Source organism: Terrapene carolina, unplaced genomic scaffold (assembly GCF_002925995.2).
Source record: "Terrapene carolina triunguis isolate 2854851 unplaced genomic scaffold, T_m_triunguis-2.0 Scaffold66, whole genome shotgun sequence".
In the NCBI taxonomy this organism is placed as follows: domain Eukaryota; kingdom Metazoa; phylum Chordata; order Testudines; family Emydidae; genus Terrapene; species Terrapene triunguis.
In genome coordinates, this window is record NW_020664417.1 from 57223714 (window position 1) to 57243806 (window position 20093).

Genomic DNA, 20093 nt, shown 5'->3' on the forward strand with positions numbered 1-20093 from the left:
CATTGGGGATGTTGAAATGCCTATAGTTATCCTTGGGGACCCAGCCTACCCCTTAATGCCATGGCTCATGACGCCATATACAGGCAGCCTGGACAGTAGTCAGGACCTGTTCAACTATAGGCTAAGCAAGTGCAGAATGGTGGTAGAATGTGCATTTCGACGTTTAAAAGCATGCTGGCTCAGTTTACTGACTCGACTAGACCTCAGCGAAACCAATATTCCCATTGTTATTACTGCTTGCTGTGCGCTCCACAATATCTGTGAGAGTAAGGGGGAGACATTTATGGCAGGGTGGGAGGTGGAGGCAAATCACCTGGCCGCTGATTACGCACAGCCAGACACCAGGGCGGTTAGAAGAACACAGCAGGGCGCGGTGCGCATCAGAGAAGCTTTGAAAACCAGTTTCATGACTGGCCAGGCTACGGTGTGAAAGTTGTTTGTTTCTCCTTGATGAACACCCCCCCCCCCCGGTTCACTCTACTTCCCTGTAAGCTAACCACCCTCCCTTCCCCCTTCGATCACCGCTTGCAGAGGCAATAAAGTCATTGTTACTTCACATTCATGCATTCTTTATTAATTCATCACACAAATAGGGGGATAACTGCCAAGGTAGCCCGGGAGGGGTGGAGGAGGAGGGAAGCGCCGGGTGGGGTGGGGGAGGAGATAAAGACAAGGACACACTGCACTTTAAAACTTATTGAAGGCCAGCCTTCTGTTGCTTGGGCAATCCTCTGGGGTGGAGTGGCCGGAGGCCCCCCCACCGCATTCTTGGGCGTCTGGGTGAGGAGGCAATGGAACTTGGGGAGGAGGGCTGTTGGTACACAGGGGCTGTAGCGGCGGTCTGTGCTCCTGCTGCCTTTCCTGCAGCTCAACCATACGCTGGAGCATATCAGTTTGATGCTCCAGCAGCCAGAGCATCGACTTTTGCCTTCTGTCAGCAAGCTGACGCCACCTATCCTCTTCAGCCCGCCACTTGCTCTCTTCAGCCCGCGATTCAGTCCACCACCTCTCCTTGCGTTCATATTGTGCTTTTCTGCACTCTGACATTGTCTGCCTCCACGCATTCTGCTGTGCTCTGTCAGCGTGGGAGGACATCTGGAGCTCCGAGAACATGTCATCCCGAGTGCGCCTTTTTTGCCTTCTAATCTTCACTAGCCTCTGCGAAGGAGAAACATTTGCAGCTGGTGGAGGAAAAGGGAGAAGTGGTAGTTAAAAAGACACATTTTAGAGAACAATGAGTACATTCTTTCACGTTAAAACTTGCTGTTCACATTACACAGCACATATGCTTTCGTTACAAGGTCTCATTTTTCCTCTTATATTGAGGGCCTGCCGGTTTGGTGTGAGAGATCACTCACGCAGTGCCAGGCAACAGAATTCGGCTTGCAGGCAGCCATGGTAAGCCACAGTCCTTTGGCTTTTTTAACCTTCATAACATGTGGGAATGGTTTCAAACATCAGCGCCCTCATTTCTCATACCAAGTGGCCGTTGGGTTGGCCATTTAAAATGGGTTTGCAATTTAAAAGGAGGGGCTGCGGTTTCCGGGTTAACGTGCAGCACAAACCCAACTAACCCCCCTCCCCTCCCCTCCCCCCACACCCAATTCTCTGGGATGATCACTAAGGGTATGTCTACACTACGGGATTAATCCGAATTTAGATAATTCGAATTTGGGAAACAGGTTGTATAAATTCGATTGTGCGCGGCCACACTAAGCACATTAATTCGGTTTTTAACCACATTAATTCGGTGGTGTACGGCCACACTACCCCATTAATTTAAACACAGTAATTCGGTGGTGTGCGGCCACACTAACCCTAATTCGAATTAACAAAATCGATTTAGGCGCTACTCCGCTCGTCGAGGTGGAGTACAGAAATCGATTTTAAGTGCCCTTTAATTCGAATTAACTGGCTCTGTAGTGTGGACGGGTGAAGGGTTAATTCGGATTAACGCAGCTAAATCCGAATTAAAGTCGTAGTGTAGACCAGGCCTAATAGCGGGGAACATTTCTGTTCAGCAGAGCAGGAACGGGCACCTCTGAATGTCCCCTTAATAAAATCACCCTATTTCAACCAGGTGACCGTGAATGATATCACTCTCCTGAGGATAACAGAGAGAGATAAGGAATGGATGTTGTCTGCATGCCAGCAAACGCCGGGACCATACGCTGCCATGCTTTGTTATGCAATGATTCCAGACTACGTGCTACTGGCCTGGCATGGTAAAGTGTCCTACCATGGAGGACGGAATAAGGCAGCCCTCCCCAGAAACCTTTTGCAAAGGCTTTGGGAGTACATCAAGGAGAGCTTTCTGGAGATGTCCCTGGAGGATTTCTGCTCCATCCCCATATACATTAACAGACTTTTCCAGTAGCTGTACTGGCCGCGAATGCCAGAGCAAATTAATCATTAAACACGCTTGCTTTTAAACCATGTGTAATATTTACAAAGGTACACTCACCAGAAGTGCCTTGTGTGCCCTCAGGGTCTGGGAGCACTCCTTGAGTGGGTTCGGGGGTTACTGGTTCCAGGTCCAGGGTGAAAAACGTATCCTGGCTGTTGGGGAAACCAGTTTCTCCGCTTCCTTGCTGTGAGCTATCTTCAATGTCTTCATCATCATCTCCGTTGTCCCCAAAACCCGCTTCTGTGTTTCGTGATTCTCCATTGACAGAGTCAAAGCACAGAGTTGGGGTAGTGGTGGCTGCACCCTCTAGCATGGCATGCAGCTCAGTGTAGAAGCGGCATGTCTGTGGCTCTGCCCCAGACCTTCCGTTTGCCTCTCTGGTTTTGTGGTAGGCTTGCCTTAGCTCCTTAATTTTCACGCGGCACTGCTATGCGTCCCTGTTATGGCCTCTGTCCTTCATGCCCTTTGAGACTTTTTCTAATGTTTTGGCATTTCGTTTACTGCAACGGAGTTCAGCTAGCACTGATTCATCTCCCCATATGGCGAGCAGATCCCGTACCTCCCGTTCGGTCCATGCTGGAGCTCTTTTGCGATCCTGGGACTCCGTCATGGTTACCTGGACTGATGAGCTCTGTGTGTTCACCTGGGCTCTCCACCACGCTGGGCAAACAGGAAATTCAAAATTTCGCGGGCCTTTTCCTGTCTACCTGGCCAGTGCATCTGAGTTGAGAGTGCTGTCCAGAGCGGTCACAATGGAGCACTCTGGGATAGCTCCCGGAGGCCAATACCGTCAAATTGCATCCCCACTACCCCAAATCCGACCCGGAAAGGCCGGTTTCAGCACTAATCCTCTCGTCGGAGGTGGATTAAAGAAATTGATTTAAAGAGCCCTTTAAGTCGAAAAAAAGGGCTTCGTCGTGTGGACGGGTCCAGGCTTAAATCGAGGTAACACTGCTAAATTCGACCTAAAATCGTAGTGTAGACCAGGCCTTAGAAAGGTTTTCCTAACATCTAACTTAAATCTTCCTTACTACAGATTAAGCCCATTACTACTTGTCCTACCTTCAGTGGACGTGGAGAACAATTGATTACTATCCTCTTTATAACAGCCTTTAGCAGATTTGAAGACTGTTGTTAGGTCCCCCCTCAGTCTTTTTCCCCCTCAAAACTAAACATACCCAGTTTTTTTAACCTTTCCTCATAGGTCAGGTTTTCCAACCCTTTTATCATTTTTGTTGCTCTTCGCTGGACTTTCTCCATATTGTTCCTTAAGTGTGGCACCCAGAATTGGTCACTGAACTCCAGCTGAGGCTTCACCAGTGCCAAGTAGAGACAATTACTTCCTGTGTATTGCATATGACGCTCCAGTTAATACACCTCAGAATATTAGCCATTTTTGCAACTGCATTCCATTGTTGATTAATATTCAGTTTGTGATCCACTATAACTCCCAGATCTTTTTCAGCAGTACTATTGCCTAGCCAGTTATTCCCCATTTTGTAGTTCCTTCCTAAGTGAAGTACTTTCCATCTTTGTTGAATTTTATCTTGCTGATTTCACTCCAGTTCTCCAATTTGTCAACGTCATTTTCAATTCTAATCCTGTCCTCCAAAGTGCTAGCTTGGTTCCATACACAAATGTAATAAGCATACTCTCCACTCCATTATCCAAGTTATTAATGAAAATATTAAATAGCACCAGACCAAGGACAGACCCTGCGAGACCTTGTCCTATGAGTTTGATAGCGAACCATTGAAGAATTGTACTAAAAGAGTAGTTATCAACCAGTTGTGTACCCACCTTATAGTAATTTTATATAAACCACATTTCTCTAGTTTGCTTATGCAAATATCACATGGGGCTGTGTCAAAAGCCTTACTAAAATCAAGATATATGACACCTACAGTTCCCCCCTCCCTCCCATCCACTAGGTCATTAACCTGGTCAAAGAAAGGAATTAGGCTGGTTTGGTATGATTTGTTTTTGACAACTTCATGTTGGCTATTCCTTATTACCCTGTTGTTCTCAAGGTGCTTACAAATTGATTTTTTTAAATATTTGTTTCATTGTCTTTCCAGGTATCAAAGTTAAACTGACTAATCTATAATTCCTTGAGTTCTCTTTGTTCCCCATTTTAAAGACAGGCACTATGTTTGCCATTTTTCAGTCCTCTGGGACCTCACCCATCCTCCATGAGTTCTCTAAATTGATCAATCACTAATGTTTTTGAGATTGCTTCAGATAGTTTCTTAAGTACCCTAGAATGAAAAATATTCAGAGTTCCATTTATGTCCTGCTAATGTGATTTATTGATTTAGAAGTAAAGTGTGTTTATGAATAAAAGGGAGAATATTATTACCCTTTGAAAATAAGATCACTCATTTAGGTGTCTAATATGGAGTTAGATGCCTACATTTGAAAATGTTAGCCAAGGTATTTTATGTTTATGTAAGACTATTTCTTCTTTGTTATTCCATAGATATAATCTACTATCTTTATATTAATATTTTTTACTAATCTAGCTAATCACTTAATGTCAAGAACAAATCTCAAAAGCAGCAAATAATGTTAATAAACTTGAAAAGATCTGGAAAAGTAGTACAATTGGCATTGATAACACAAATATCAATTTTTAACACTGATATCATGTCTGGCCTCATATATGGAGCAGAGTCATGGAAATTGATAAGATCAACTTATTCCAAAATAAATGCCTGTGGAAGATTTTCAGAGTCCATTGGAAAGAGTTTCTTGCAACAACAGAAATTTTAGATAGAACAAACCAGCCTAAAGCATCAAACATGGTAAGATGATGATGATGGACATATTTAGGACCTGATTTAAGGATGCCACCAACAGGGTTTTCACGTCATGTGATAATATGGACACCAACTGGGAAGAAAAAAAGAGGGCAACCTAGAGAAATATTATGTAGAACAGTAGAGAAAAAAGCCAAATCCATCATGATGCTCAGAAGCCTGAATAGACAAGCATATGACCAAAATAAATGGCAGAAACTGGGGAATGTCCTTTGCACTGGGGGTTTAGAAAGATAAAGGAAAGACAAAAGCATCAGTAGATTTACCTCTATTTACCAGCTAACATTTCCACTGCCTTTTAAGGAAAAAAATAATAGTGTAATATGTTAGAATTATAGCACATTGGAAATAGGCCTCTTAATAAGGAAATGGAATTTAACAATCTCCTAATATGTTCAGTGTGGCTTTAGATGTGGTCGTTCCACTGTTGACCAGATCTTTACATTGAGATGGCTTTTTGAGATGGTGGTTGAATTTAATAAGTCATGCTCTGCACTTTTTATACACTTCCATCAAGCCATTGATTCAGTGCATCAAGGAAGTTTGTAGAATCTGGTGAGGTGACCTGTCCCTGGGAAAGAAAGCGTCATTAGTATAAGAGCTCTATAATGGAACTGAAAGCTGTGTTAGAGTCAATGACAGATACGTAGCATGGTTTCCTATGTCCATAGGAGTTTGGCAAGGCTGCATTCTGCCATCATTGTTGTTCCATATCAGTATTGATTGGTTGATGGCAGTTTTGGATCGTGTTGAGCTCAGCACCATTCTGCTTTGAGGTCATGAATAAACCAATGATATTGTCTTGTTGGCTCAGTTCGGGGAGTCACTGCAGTTGATGGCTGATCTGGTCAGTCAAGAAGTAGCCCCCATTGGTCTGGTTATTAATCAGAATAAAACGAAGTCCCTGGCCATTACCATCAAGCAGCCTCCAGCTTTAGATTATAACCAGCTCAATATTAACCTGTCAGGACTGGAAATCAAGCAGGTGGTGGTATCATATATTATATGTATCTGGGCAGCATCATCAACAATGCTCAAGGAGGCTCGGACACCCATATAGCAGCAGCTTCTGTCATGTTTCAGGCCCTTCATCAGCCTTTATGGCTGCCAATCATGTGGGTGTCAAAACGTTGGTAGTGCAATAAAATAAACTGAACATAGAGCCAGGCCACCTTAAAGATCTAGCCAGAGATTGATCTCCAATGAGACCCATGTCCCTTTGGGATTTGTCATGATGATGATACTTACATGGAAATTATAGGAAAGCAAAGTTAAAGTTGAGGGAGCTCGCATAAGGCAATAGTCAGAAGGACACCTTTTTGTAAAGAAGCAAGGATCTTGTGAAAATTATTTGCAAAGCCAAATAAAAGGGAAAATAAAATGATTCTTTACAAGAACTTCCTCAGGTGGTTGTTTACTAAGTGGAGGTTTATTACTGTTATTTTCAGAGTAGCTGCTGCTGCCAAATGTAATAGTGGTAGAATGGGACTCTGAATTAAAAACAATTCAAGTTTGAGAACAGAACTTTCATATGAGATGTAAAATCAAAAGACTTGTTGGTAGGCTCTTTTCACAAAAACAGGAGCACAAACCCATATGATGTGGTCATATTCCAACTTTTTTATTTACATTCTAGCTACCCAAATTCCCACTACATTTTTAGATGGATACTCTATTTTTTATTTCTTATACTGAAATGTAGTGTTGCTGTGTGCTATTAAGTAGTTGATGTAATTTGCCCCAAAGATGGTTGTCAATTTTGGGCACATCCTGAATGCTATCCCTCTATCCTGGAAACCAAAATATGACAGATTTGATTTTTAAGATTAAAAGCCATGGAGACCGATGTGTCCTGTGCACAGAACAAGCCTCAGTGGCAGTACAAATATCTATTGCTGTCAAAAGGACCCAACCCTGACCTTGAATGGATAAAACTATAGTATGACAGGGTGGTAACATTTCTGTGTTCATTCACTGCTGACACATAATGGTGATTTTTTGAGAATACCAGTTGTGATGGTGTTTTTGGTGATATGGGCAGTTTTGGTCTAATGGCAACGAGGAAATGGTTGATCCCTTTCAGGACAGTGCCAGCCTCCTCCCAGTGCGGGGGGTGGGGGACTGAGGTGGTCTAGGCAGAAAATTGGGGGGACTGCATTAAACTTATAACCTCCCCACACCCACACAACCAGCCCAAGGCCCCTTAATCCCAGAGCTCTGGGCCTGGAGCTGGGGAAGGGCAGGGCTAGGGGCGCCCCTGCCAGGGGATCCTACCGTGCACTGTGCTCCAGCTGCTAGTTCTGGCCAGGCTGGAGAGGCACAGACCCACTTCCGGGAACCTCCCCTGACTGCAGGATGCTCCACATCTCCCCTCACTTTCTGCTTCCATCGCTCTCAGCCATGCGGGGAGGAGTCACTGTACGGGGAGCTGCCCCCCTCCATTCGCCCAGGGCACCATTTTTCCTAAGGCCGGCCCTGGACATCAACACTCAGAGCTGGGCAGCTGGAGAGTGGTGGCTGCTAGCCAGGCACGCAGCTCTAAAGGCAGCACTGCCACAATATGGCATTGCCACCCTTACTTCTGTGATGCTGCTAACGGCAGCGCTGCCTTCAGAGCTGGGTGCCCGGCCAGCAGCCACCACTCTCCAGCCACTGAGCTTTGAAGGCAGCAGCTGCCATTCTATTCACAGCCTTCACAGCTGAGTGACAAAAGAGCAGAGGCTGCTAGCCGGGCGCCCAGCTCTGAAGGCAGTGCCGGCATCAGCAACAGCGCAGAAACAAGGGTGGCATGGTTCAGAGGCGAATTAAGGTTTCCTGTGGCCCTGGGCCAGAGCAAGTGGGAGGGCCCCCTCCCCACCCCTTCTGCATGAGGGCCCGCCCATGTTCTGTCCCTTCCGCCTGTGGCCCTGCCCACAGCCCTACCCCTTTCTTCCCCTTCCCCAGGACTTTGCCCCTGTTCCACCCAGCCTCCCCCCAATTCTGCCCACCATACAACCCATTTGCTCCTTTCTGCCCCCCCGCATCCACTGAGGCCCCAAGACCGGAGAAGCTCTGTCCCCACACCATGGCCCTTGGGCCATAGCGGGGAGTGAGAGCTCCTCTAGTCCCAGGGCTGCAGCAAGGGTCCAGGTGCTGGGGCTTCCCCTGACACCCCCCGCAGTTCTGCAGGGGACCAGAGTCAGGGTGCTGGGGCTTCTCCCGCCCCCGCTTGTCTGACACTTCTGCCAGAGAGCTGGGTCAGGCACAGGGGATTCCCCTGCCACGCCGCAGCTTCTTCCGGGAACAGGGTCGGAGTACTGGGGGCTTCCTCTGCCAGAGACTGTGTTGGGGGCTGCTGGGGGACTTCCCTCATCCCGTGGCTTCTGCTGGGGCTGGATGGGGTTGGGTGCTGCAGGGGGCTTCCCCCATCCCGGGGCTTCTGCTGGCTATGGGATTGGGAGGCACGGGGGCTTCTCCTGCCCGGTAGGCGGTGGAAGCCAGTGGCCTCCCAATTGGCCTGGGCCCAGCCCAGTGGCTAATCCACCACTGTACCCATTGCTCTGGGAGGGGTGACTACAGGGAGGCTAAGGCAAATTTTGGGGTGGTACAGCCCCTGCGAACTCCTCTAGCACCACTCCAATCACCTTCAGAATAGGCAAAGTGAGGAGCATCAACAGGAAGTTGCATATAATGTTTTTCCACTGTTGTTTACTGTAACAGTTACACACATGTCCAGTGTATTGAGCGCACTCTCGAGTATTCACATTTGTACTAGAAATTAAACCGTAATGAGTTGATATTGAATTCTAGGACATTGTGAGTCCCTCTTCTGTACACTGAATAGGAGAGGGAAGATAGGCCATCCGGACTGTCTTTTTGGGACTATACAGATGGCCTGGGACCATTTGATGCTCATTTCTATGTATCACTAGTAATTTTTTTTATTATTATTTCTGATTTGGAGCTACATCTGTTAGTTCATTCATGTAATGCTAAGATATAGAGAGGTTTCAGACTAATACAGGGCTTCTCAAAATGTTTTCAAAGTGGAATACTTTTTAATAGCAAGATTTTCTCCTAAACCATCTCCCGTCCTATATGCAATAGTGCAAACCACATTCCACTCCCATTGCAATCATATAATATCCCTATTGCAGCTACACTTCTTTAAAAGAATGCCCAAATGCAGGAATGGATAGGAGATGAGGCTGCTGCACAAGTATAAATAAGGGAAGTATTTGGCCTGGAGAATCTTTATTACTGGCTGTGAGGCACAAGAAAGAAAGAAAAATAGCTTGATTTTCAGATCACAGATTGGGTTTGCATGGCTGACAGTTAAAAAAGACAACTTCATAAACCTCTACCCCAATATAACACGACCCGATATAAGACGAATTCGGATATAACGCAGCGGTAAAGCAGCGCTCCGGAGGGGCGGGGCTGCGCACTCCAGTGGATCAAAGCAAGTTCGATATAACACGGTTTCACCTATAACGCGGTAAGATTTTTTTGGCTCCCGAGGACAGCGTTATATCGGGGTAGAGGAGACATACATGGTGGAGCCCCATTCTGCAGAGCCTGGTTGACTGATTTCCAGTGATGGAGGATCTTGCCGAGTTTTCCCTCCCTGAATTCTCCAGTCTTTGATGCTGGTATTCCTTCCTGTACTCCTGTGGAGTTAATATTTATTCCTGCTCTTTTAGGGATCTGGTTTTATTTCCTCTTAGTAACTGTAACCAGTTATAACAAATATTTTCTGTTTGCAATATTTGAATTGTGAGCTATGAGATGCTATTAGTAATTCTTTTTTGTCACTGAGGCTCTTTTGACTATATGTCAATATTAGTGTGGATATATTTATCTCTGGTATGTGTACAACTTTGTATTTTTTCTTATCCAGGAGAGAGACACATTTTTAATGGCATTCCAGAGATGGAAGAGTTAAGGGTGTCTTTGTGTAATTTTGGTGACTCTGGTTGGGTAGGGTTGATTTACTAGGGGAATTGTTGGTGTATTTGTGTCAATGGGTGGACTAAAAGATGATTTATATTGGTATATGGCTTTTTTCTGTATATCCTGTTTTTTGTATTGTTTTGGGTATGGCTTTATCATCCACTATTGGGGTTTCATGAAGCACAAAGTATTTTTGTTTGTTTTCCCTGTTTTTTTTCAGTGTTTAAATACAAATAGTAGATCTGAAAGTTTCAATTAATTTGTTGTACTATAACATAATCCGTTTTACTTCAATGAGAAATTGACCAGTTTACCTCACTTAATAATTGTATGTGGCAGTGAGACAGCCACTAGCAAAGATACCTGAAATCTCCTATTGTTCCCCATGGGAGTGAAACCACAGGCTGTCCTTAGTCAGAATGGCTGCCATACATGTATAGTCTTTGAAAGTGGACACAAACGACTGCTCCTTGGAAAGATAGCCATTAATTCTTTTCCATTGTTTGCAATGCAGTTGAAGCCAGGCTGACCTCAGAAAAGTTGACCATCTCTTGGGTTCTATGGTTAGGAAATGGCAGGAAACTGGGAGGAGGCAGGGCTTATTGGCATTGCAAGTGCTCATCAACATGTCCTTTTTGCTATACTGCTGCAAAATGATTTGACACACTCCATTAAGCAAACTAGTTAATTTAGTTGCCTTGGTGTGGGGTTTTCCCCAAAAAGTCTGATTAATCAAAAAATGGGAAAAACCAATCTGTATGTATTTTCAAGACTGTATCTTCAGCCATTTTTCACCAAAATTTTATTTGAAAAAAAAAGTGAATCAAAACTAGAAGGTTACAAAGGAAAAGTCTGCTGCCACCTTCAATATGGTGCATCTAGTATGCCACCATACTATATGAACATTATGTAAGCATTTTTATAATTCTTAGAAATGTACTGTAAGATGTTCCTGTTCTGAATCTTATTCAATTTCAAAATTCAATTAAAATTGCTGACATTTTCTTTTTTTCCACCCTCTACAGGAGTAACAACTGTGTTGACAATGACAACGTTGAGCATCAGTGCACGAAATTCCCTCCCCAAAGTAGCTTATGCAACAGCCATGGATTGGTTTATTGCTGTTTGTTACGCATTTGTATTCTCTGCATTGATAGAATTTGCCACTGTAAATTACTTCACAAAACGAGGATGGGCATGGGATGGAAAAAGCGTAGTCAATGATAAGGTAACCGATAATGAAACACATTTATATTTCCAGTCAGTTCTAAGAAAATAATTTAACAGATATTTTGATAGTTGGTTATTACTGAAAAAATACTTGAATTTTCAAACCAATAGAAAGATTATGACTTGTGAGATGAAAGTAGGTGTGGATAGAAAGATATTGTAAAGTGTGTGCTCAAATTGCCAAACTCTAGCAGAAATTAAACTGCATACAGGAACTTTCTCTAGCAGGCTGTCCTTGGAGAAATGATTATTGTGTCAAGGCTCTCTCCACATTGATCAATAGCCTATTTGAATCTCGTTAAATGTCAAAAAATATAAAATCTGAGGTTACACCACATTATGTTCGAGTCCTTCATGTAGAAATGAATAAAATCAGAGTAATATTTCTGTAAAAAATCTTTATTCAGACTTAATGAAAATAAGCTTCCTACACTTGCATCCATTACATTTCAAAACATTGGAGATACTGTCACATTCACCCAACTTCTTTATTTCCTTATTTGTTTTATAGTTATACATTTCCCTCTTGTTCTTTATCAGCATTACTGTGAAGAAGGAGGGAGTTATATGTAGGGTTTTATTTATAAATATAATTTGCTCCTCAGGTTATGTCTGATATTAAACTGCCCAAATGCCAGGAGTTAAATCAAAGAGGGTGTTAAGGGGGAAGCAAACAGGAACCAAAATAGTGTTTCCTTAAGGGATTAAGGGGGGTAAACTATTAATTAGGGAATGTCCCTGCTTAGCTCCCACCAGGCTGCATAGTTTACTCATCCTGAGGCTGAAGGCCTAGGATCAAAGGGGGTCCCAAAATCTTAAAGATGCTGCCCATGGGAATGAGAGGGGGCTGCCGAGGGAGTGACAGGGAGAGCTAACAGTCAGACAAGGAGACACCGAGGCAAAGTGCGCATGCTGCAGGCAGAAGCGTCTGCTCCTCCCCCAGATAGAGATGGGAGTTAGCTGGGTTAAGGGCAACTTACAAAAGTGTTCAAGGAAAGATTAAAATGTAGGTAAGGGACAATATACGTGTAGGACTCTTTGTTGTTTAACCCTTTGCTCTGTGTGCTTTCTACCTTTGGGTTAATGAATAATGCTTTGTTTTGAAGATGCTGTTTCTGGGTCACTTCAAACTTATATTGTCGCGGAGACCTGAAGGGAAAAGGTTTATAGGTGCCAATCTCAACTGGGGCTGTTTAGCTAACAGGTTGAGAAATGGGGGGGGGGAGGGCCTGCAGCCTAGAGAGCCAGTCTCAGCGTGGCTGGACAGTGTGATTCCACTCAGAACAAGGTGCAGGAGGCCAGCTCTGTCACTTGAGGCGTGCACTCAAGAGAGACTGTCCCTAACCATGGCACGTGCAAAATCTGCAATTTCTAGATGGACCAGGGTGTTGTGAGCAGCAGTGCAAGTAGGGTAGTATGATCCGGTATGCCGTACCAGCAAGATATTTATAACTGGTACGGCATACCGGAAAGAGGAGGAGCAGAATGTGGGGCTGCTGGGCGGCCCCACGCCGGCAGCTCCTCCGGTGCAGCTGTACTGCCCCAGCCCTTCCATGCCGGGTCTCCTCCCTCTATCCAGCAGCCAGCCCCGCTGGAGGACAGGGCTGGGGGAGTTACAGCCGCTGGAGATGCTGCCGGCGTTCTGCTCCTTTCCCCGCTGCGGTTCCCGGGAGAGCCCTGAACTGATGCTACCGGGCAGCCCCATGCCGGCAGCTCCTCTGACGTGGCTGCCATACCGCCTCCAGCCCTGCCCTCCCCCCAGCCCTGTCCTCTGGCGGGGCTAGGGTGACTAGATAGAAAGTGTGAAAAATCGGGACGGGGGTGGGGGGTAATAGGTACCTATATAAGAAAAATTCCCAAATATCAGGACTGTCCCTATAAAATTGGGACATCTGGTCACCCTAGGCGGGGCTGGCTGCTGTACAGAGGGAAGTCTCCTGCACAGTGGGAGGAGGACAGAGACCCTCCACTCCCCAGGTAAGGGGAGTGGATCATGGGAGGGGATGGGGAGGCGCGGGCTGGAGACAGGGCAGGGAGGAGTCACATGGAGGGTCACATGAGGATGTCCTGTGTCCCCCATGGAGGGGGGAGCGTACCAGTAAGAAATGGATTCCACTTGTATCACTGGTTGTGAGGAACTTTGCAAAAAATAACAGAACTTGAATATGGGCCTGTTATCTAGATCCCAGAAAGCATGGAAAAATGCAAGCACATAATGGTCCTCTGACCAATTTAATTTCAGAAGATGAGGCCTGTTTAGTTTTTATGAATCTCTTACGCTACCTGAAATTTCTTCTTGTCCATCTTATCATCACCCGAATCAGTAGCTCGGTCTGGCAAGGGTGCAAGTAAGTGCTGATCATTGGTAAGACTTCTAAGCATAATGGAGGAAGCTGAGAGTAGGAGGAAAGATAGCCTGGTAGGCTGGCAAGAATAGCCTGTATGGACTAGGTCACAAGGTATTATGCAGCTAGGATGAGAGAAATTGTTTCCTTAGAACTCAGGACACATTTCTCAGTGACTGGCCCGTGTGGCTGCTCTGCCTCTGAGTTTCTTTCAAGCGCAGCTCGTAAACACACTCCAGACAAGCAGTAGGAGTAATGGAAAATCATTAAAATGCCAGCACCGTACTCATGGTTTTTACTGATTGGATTGCATCTAAACAGCTGTGCTCTGACCACATTGTGTCTCAGGCACTGTTGCCCCTTGGTCACGGCCACTTTCTCCCTAAGCCATCAGTGCTGAGTTTACTGCAGTTCAGGTTTGTTCATGGTGCTGATCCTTGTGCACATTTGTCTGCACTATGCGGAACCCTCTTTGCTCAAGTTCTCAGTAACAGCTCTTTTTGCACTTCTACTGGCAGCTCTCATCAATCTGCAAGAGAGTCAAGAAAATATTATTTGGCTCCTTATGGTCATCCGGAAGGCGATACTTTATCGTTACTTTGACTCTGGTTCAATTTGCTTAATATTCAGTTGAATGTTAGGCTTTCTGAGATATCATAGAGAGTAGGTGTTAATAGTTTGCTGTTCTCTATATCACAAATATCACAGAGCACTTTACAAACCTTAATAATGTAATTAAGCCTAGCAGCGCATGTGGTAGCTCTGAAATATTCTCATTTTACAGATCAGGAAAAAAGACATTAGTGAAGTAACTTGTTCAAGGTCACACTGTGAGACTATGGCCAACCAGAAACCAAGACTTGCCATTCCTGACCCCCAGTCCTGTGCTCTAGCCTCTAACATACACTTCATCCATTCGGTTAATTGTAACCTCTTGTTGGTTGGAAAGCTCAATCTCAAATTCCTTTTTTACACTATAGTACAACTTTCAAAAGTAGGAGTCTAAGGAGCACTTGCAAAATAAGAATGCCGTTATTAAACAGTTATCTTCATGCATCAAATAAGTAGTTGCACGCACAGAAACTTGGTTTGCATAAATAACTGCGTATTTTGCACATGTAATCACCTTTTTTTGTGCTTACAGGATCTGCATAGTCTATAAGCACAACTTCGTCACTTCTTATTGAAAACGTGGTCCTGAATAGTTTACCCTGCAGACTCCTTGCCTATTGATAGCTTTTAGGCCCAAATCCAACACCCATATAAGTCAGTAGAAAGACTCACATTGATTTCTGTGGGCATTAAATTGAATCTTTAGTTTCCACAGCGTGACTGCCTGCCTCCACAAACAAGCTGAAATTAGTGTATGTTCTATTCTTAGTGCCAACAAATGACATCTGAATGAATCAATTCAAGATCGAATATTCAGTCACACCCTTGGATTTACTGAAAACATATAGTTATAACACATAGTCATATTACATACTGTAATAGCAGTAGCCGAGACACTACGAGACTTACAACAATATCTTCCAATAACTCTCATTATAATATTTCATTTAAGAAGTCTCCACACACCAGAATTTTGTGTGCTCTCAATTTATATATTATCAAATCCTAAACATACTTAGTTTAAGACAAAATTCCTGCTGAAGTCAACAGAAATTTTGCCTGAATTAGAAGTTCAGGATTTAGCTCATTTATTTTAAATTCTGAACAAAAACATACTAATATTGATGACACTTTGGCTTGTTGCACCTGTTTTCAAATCACTTAGACTCCATTATTAAACATCCTTTTAAAGTGAAGTAGGTATTGGTTATTGTCCAGTTGTGTTTCTAGCTCATCAGACATTACTCACTTTAACTTATATTGTTTCTCAAATAAATTATAATTTGATTCTTGTCATTTTTCAAGACCAGTGCCATTTAATATAATCCAATTGGACTGAAGGTAGCAAAGAGATCACAGAATATGAGAAATAATGTATATTAAAATGAGTGATGTCTGAGGATCAGAAACACAATTGGATGATACCAGACACCTACTGCTAATTGTAATGGATTCCAGAGGATTTGAAAACAGCTCAGTTAGCCAAAAGCAGTGTAGACGTACCCTCAGGGACTCCTTAGACCAACAGAAGTTTGAATCAATTGAAAACATAAAATATTTTTGATATTGGTATAGAGGGGACAGTGTGTGGGGAAACTTTTAACTTAATGTAATAGTGTTTTAATGACCTGATTACATTGCATTATTGCAAGATTTGGTGTCAAGTCCTGTAAATCGTTATTGTAAATAACACAGAACAAATGCTGTTGCTGTCTCTTGACTTAATATATTATGTAATTACTCTCTCTACCATACCCTCATTCAGTTAATGAGAGAGAATCTCTGCTAAGGAAAACTTCAAGCTGTGGTTGCTCCTGACCCAAACCTGGGTACAATATTATGTATTTCCCTAATGGAAGTGAAGCAAAGATTAACAGTTAATGTTTGCACAGTGCTTTGAATATGTAAAGTGGAGCATATAAGTGCAAAATCTTATATTAATAATAAGGAAGAACTGTAGAAAAAGTGACAGTGCATCCTTTCTTAACACCTGTTGCTCCTAGTGAAGAATGAGGTACCCACAACTTCAGGCATCACTTTCTAGATTATAGAAATAGATCCTGAATCACTTACCAACAGATTATCTGCATGTCAAACAAATGCAGCTTTTCTGATTGGCATATTGACACTCCATTATAAATGATGTAGGAAGACCTTATGAACTCTCCAATCATCCTTCAGCTGTTTCTTTAAATTAGTGTAACAGTGTTCTTGCATGATCTCAGAAGTGGCAGCTGCTTAACAGATAAAGTATGCCTTCCCTGGGCAAAACGAGCAAAATTCAAGTGACCCAGCATCAACAGCGTGTCTTCTCAGGTTGTCATTCTTGATCTTAAATGCCCTTTCCTTGTAAACAGGGTAGTTGACCTGTTCCTTATTTTATTTCTTACAACTCTCAGATGTAATGATGTGGAATCTAGCTCTGTTCCTATGTAAGTGACTACTGTAGGAAGTCATTCCATCCTTTCTTTCAGTATTGCTACTTTAATTCTACTGCTCATGAACTGTCCATTCTGAAATTTATCTAGTTCTTATATGACAAGATTAGTTCTATAAAGGCTACTTACCGATTGTCAATTGAAAATATTCTGTCTTCTAACAACCTATTCAATAATTACAGTCTTCCCATACCCAATTGTCTAAATATTTGAAAATTAGAAATTTCATTCAGAACAAAATCATATTGGGGTTTTCTACAGTACTGAAATATCTATTTCCCTGTAATCATCTAATGACTAAAAGTTAAGCTTTCAATATTTCAATTGTTTCTAATACCAAACCCACAATTTATCATTATGTAAAAAATTCCATTAATGGGACTACAAATACTGTAGTAAATATTTTAAAATCACACTTCCTGGGTATGAAAAAAGGGATTTTGCAGATTAGCCAATATGGATCTCTCTCTCTCTCTTCTTTTTCTCTCTGGTTTTACACACCCTCACCATGAACACAACACAAAGCTCAGCCACTTCCAGCTAATAAGCAATGTGTCAGGGTCAAGGGGAAATGACTGTGTTTACATTCCACTGAGGTTCTTTTCTAACTCTGAAGTAGGCTTGGAACTTGTATTTCACGGGGGAACTGAGGTGGAGATCATAGGAATTTCCATAGTACATAGCAGTCCACATTCACACTCCAGTCAGTACACCAATTCACACCATACCCCACATGAGGTGAGAACTGGAATAAAACTCAGCAAGGGGAATCTGACCACATTTCCTCCCCTTAGGCCACCACCAGCAGTGTTTTTTCCATGGAATATAGGCTACATCTACAGTTCACACCACTGTTGTGTGTGAGGGTATGTGTAGTTACACACCGCAGTGAAAGGCAGGCTGTGTCTACACTGCTGTGTGTAGCTGCCTAAATGGATGATGGTGTCTCTTGGAAAATTAAGTCTTTTAAGTCCAGATCTTGAACCTCCTTGCATGTAGTCAGACTGTTGAAACCAGGCCAGTGAAGTCAACCTTGCTCTGTTCAGACAGAACACTTTACGGGATGAGGGCCTATTTTCCAGGGGGGAAAAATGACCCAAGACATGGCTCAGACTTGTATGTGTTTACCTACATTTGCTCACTCATTCATATATCTGATTGACACCATTTTAGAAAAGGTAGATTATCAGGTCTACTATTACATTTGCTTTTTGCATAGTCAAAAAGATGTCACCATCAAGGAATGTAGGCCAAAATATAGAGTTTGTGTAACTTAAGCTTTACAACATTTAATATTAACAGAAATATTTTTTCAGGTGGTTGGATTGTTTAAAAAAATGCCAATAAAGGCAATTTTTTGTTTTTGATTTGAACATTTCACTACACTGTTTGCAACTCAAACATTGCAGCATTGTGTTAGCACACAAGAAAAAAATGTAAATTGAAAAAAAACATGGAAATTATTTTTCAAAATCATGTGCCAAGCAGAATGAAATACCAAAAGTAAGCAAATAGGAGAGATGGTGATTAGATTTTAAAAATGTGTTCTTTTGTATAACCTCGGAGCTGATCCTGGGTAATGCAGGAAAGAGAGTGGAAAGGTTTTTTTGGACCACAGTTGTTGAAAAACCATAGCTTTGTTAGTTCACATCTTGTTCAGGTATCCATGTTATGGTACATAGACAGCCAACCTACCCTGTACAGACTACAGGTTTGTATTCTTGTGTATTAAGGGGATGAAGGGTCAGGGTGTGGAGGTGGCCATTGGCAGGCCTCCTTACCCTTACCTTCAATCCTGACATCAGATCTGGGGCAGGGGTAAGTAGATACATACCTCAGGTAGTGATGATAATGGGAAGTAGGGCTGTTACTTACTCACAGATATCTCTTCCCCAGGTTTTAGCCATTGCAGGATTTTAAAATATCCTTAGCCACCCGAGCAAGCAATATAAATATAATTTAAAATATATGCGAATAACCGGAGTATCTTAAATAATTGAATTACAGTACGAGTTTATATTTTTATTGGTGTGGAATTATGGGGTGTATGAGTAATGCAAACATTAGATTTGGGGGGGAGAGATGTCCCACTTCCTAATTTTTATATTAATGTACTGACAGGTAACCTTAGTCATCTGGCTGTGCAATCAGTCTTTAATTATCCCCTCCAGCAGTCTTCATAATAGTCCTTTCACTTCACTATGGTAGGAACTGGGCATTAGTTCAATGAGAGTGGATTGTATCATTCTCACATACCTTTCTTTTCTGGTGGTGGCCCTTTTGCTGATCCATTCCCTGCTTCTTGTTTACTATTAGCTCTATCAGAACAGTGGGCCTCAAGCCAAGACTAGAGACTGAAGCTGGCTGCTACTTAATCAATCTAGGTAGTAGCCAGTCCTTCAAAGATATCCACCATCATGGACCCTTTCTCCCCTGGAGACTCCTGTTGACTTCAGTGGGACTCTGTGTGAGCATAAGGGCCTATGCTTCCAGATTTCTTTACTAGATTGAGACACTATTGTGTAGCTTCCATCTGGGATACTGAGGGCATCGTCTACATGTGCTTTGTCAATCACCAACATTTATTTTTCCATCTTCACTTTTTAAAAAAAAACATTTGAAATGCTGTTTTATTGAATCTGATTTGGTAAATGTCCCATGCAGTAAATATTTAACTCCATGCTGTCTTCCAATAGAAAAAAGAAAAAGCATCTGTCATTAAGAAAAACAATGCCTATGCAGTGGCTGTTGCCAATTATGCTCCAAATATTACCAAGGACTCAGTGCTACCAACAATCTCCAAGAGTGCTACAACCACAGAACCCAACAAGGCAAAGCCAGAAGCCAAGCCGCAAGAAGCAAAGAAAACATTCAACAGTGTTAGCAAAATTGACAGAATGTCTAGAATAGTGTTTCCAGTCTTATTTGGTACTTTTAACTTAGTGTACTGGGCTACATATTTAAACAGGGAACCTGTCTTACTTGGGTTTGCGCCCTCAACCTAAAAGCTAAATTACACTGGGGATGTATAGAATCATTATATCAGATAGGTTGTTTTGCTATGTACAGTACGACTAATAACTGCTAATCTGTGAACCAATATGTACAGAGTGTATATAGATAACTTATCCGTGTATCTCCAAAGGAGACACACAATGTTTATTCATGGATCTGTAAACAGATAACACCCATGGCTAATATAGCCAGCTCTTTAGAAGTTCTACCCAGGGGATTTCCTTAAAACTGGGATTCAAATACACAGAATTATATCTTCTCCATACAATTAGAGGAAAATATGGTCCTGCATAAT

The 20093-nt window shown here is 42.8% G+C and overlaps 1 protein-coding gene across 1 annotated transcript in view; it reads left to right on the forward strand.

The window, feature by feature from the left end:
- GABRA2 (gamma-aminobutyric acid type A receptor alpha2 subunit) overlaps positions 1–19788 on the forward strand; it is a 76789-nt gene extending 57001 nt beyond the window's left edge. Inside the window, exons 9-10 of the mRNA XM_024211685.1 lie at positions 11184–11386; positions 19480–19788. Coding sequence (XP_024067453.1) covers positions 11184–11386; positions 19480–19788 — 512 coding nt within the window. The remainder of the gene's footprint in view (positions 1–11183; positions 11387–19479) is intronic.
- The last annotated feature ends 305 nt before the right edge of the window (positions 19789–20093 follow it).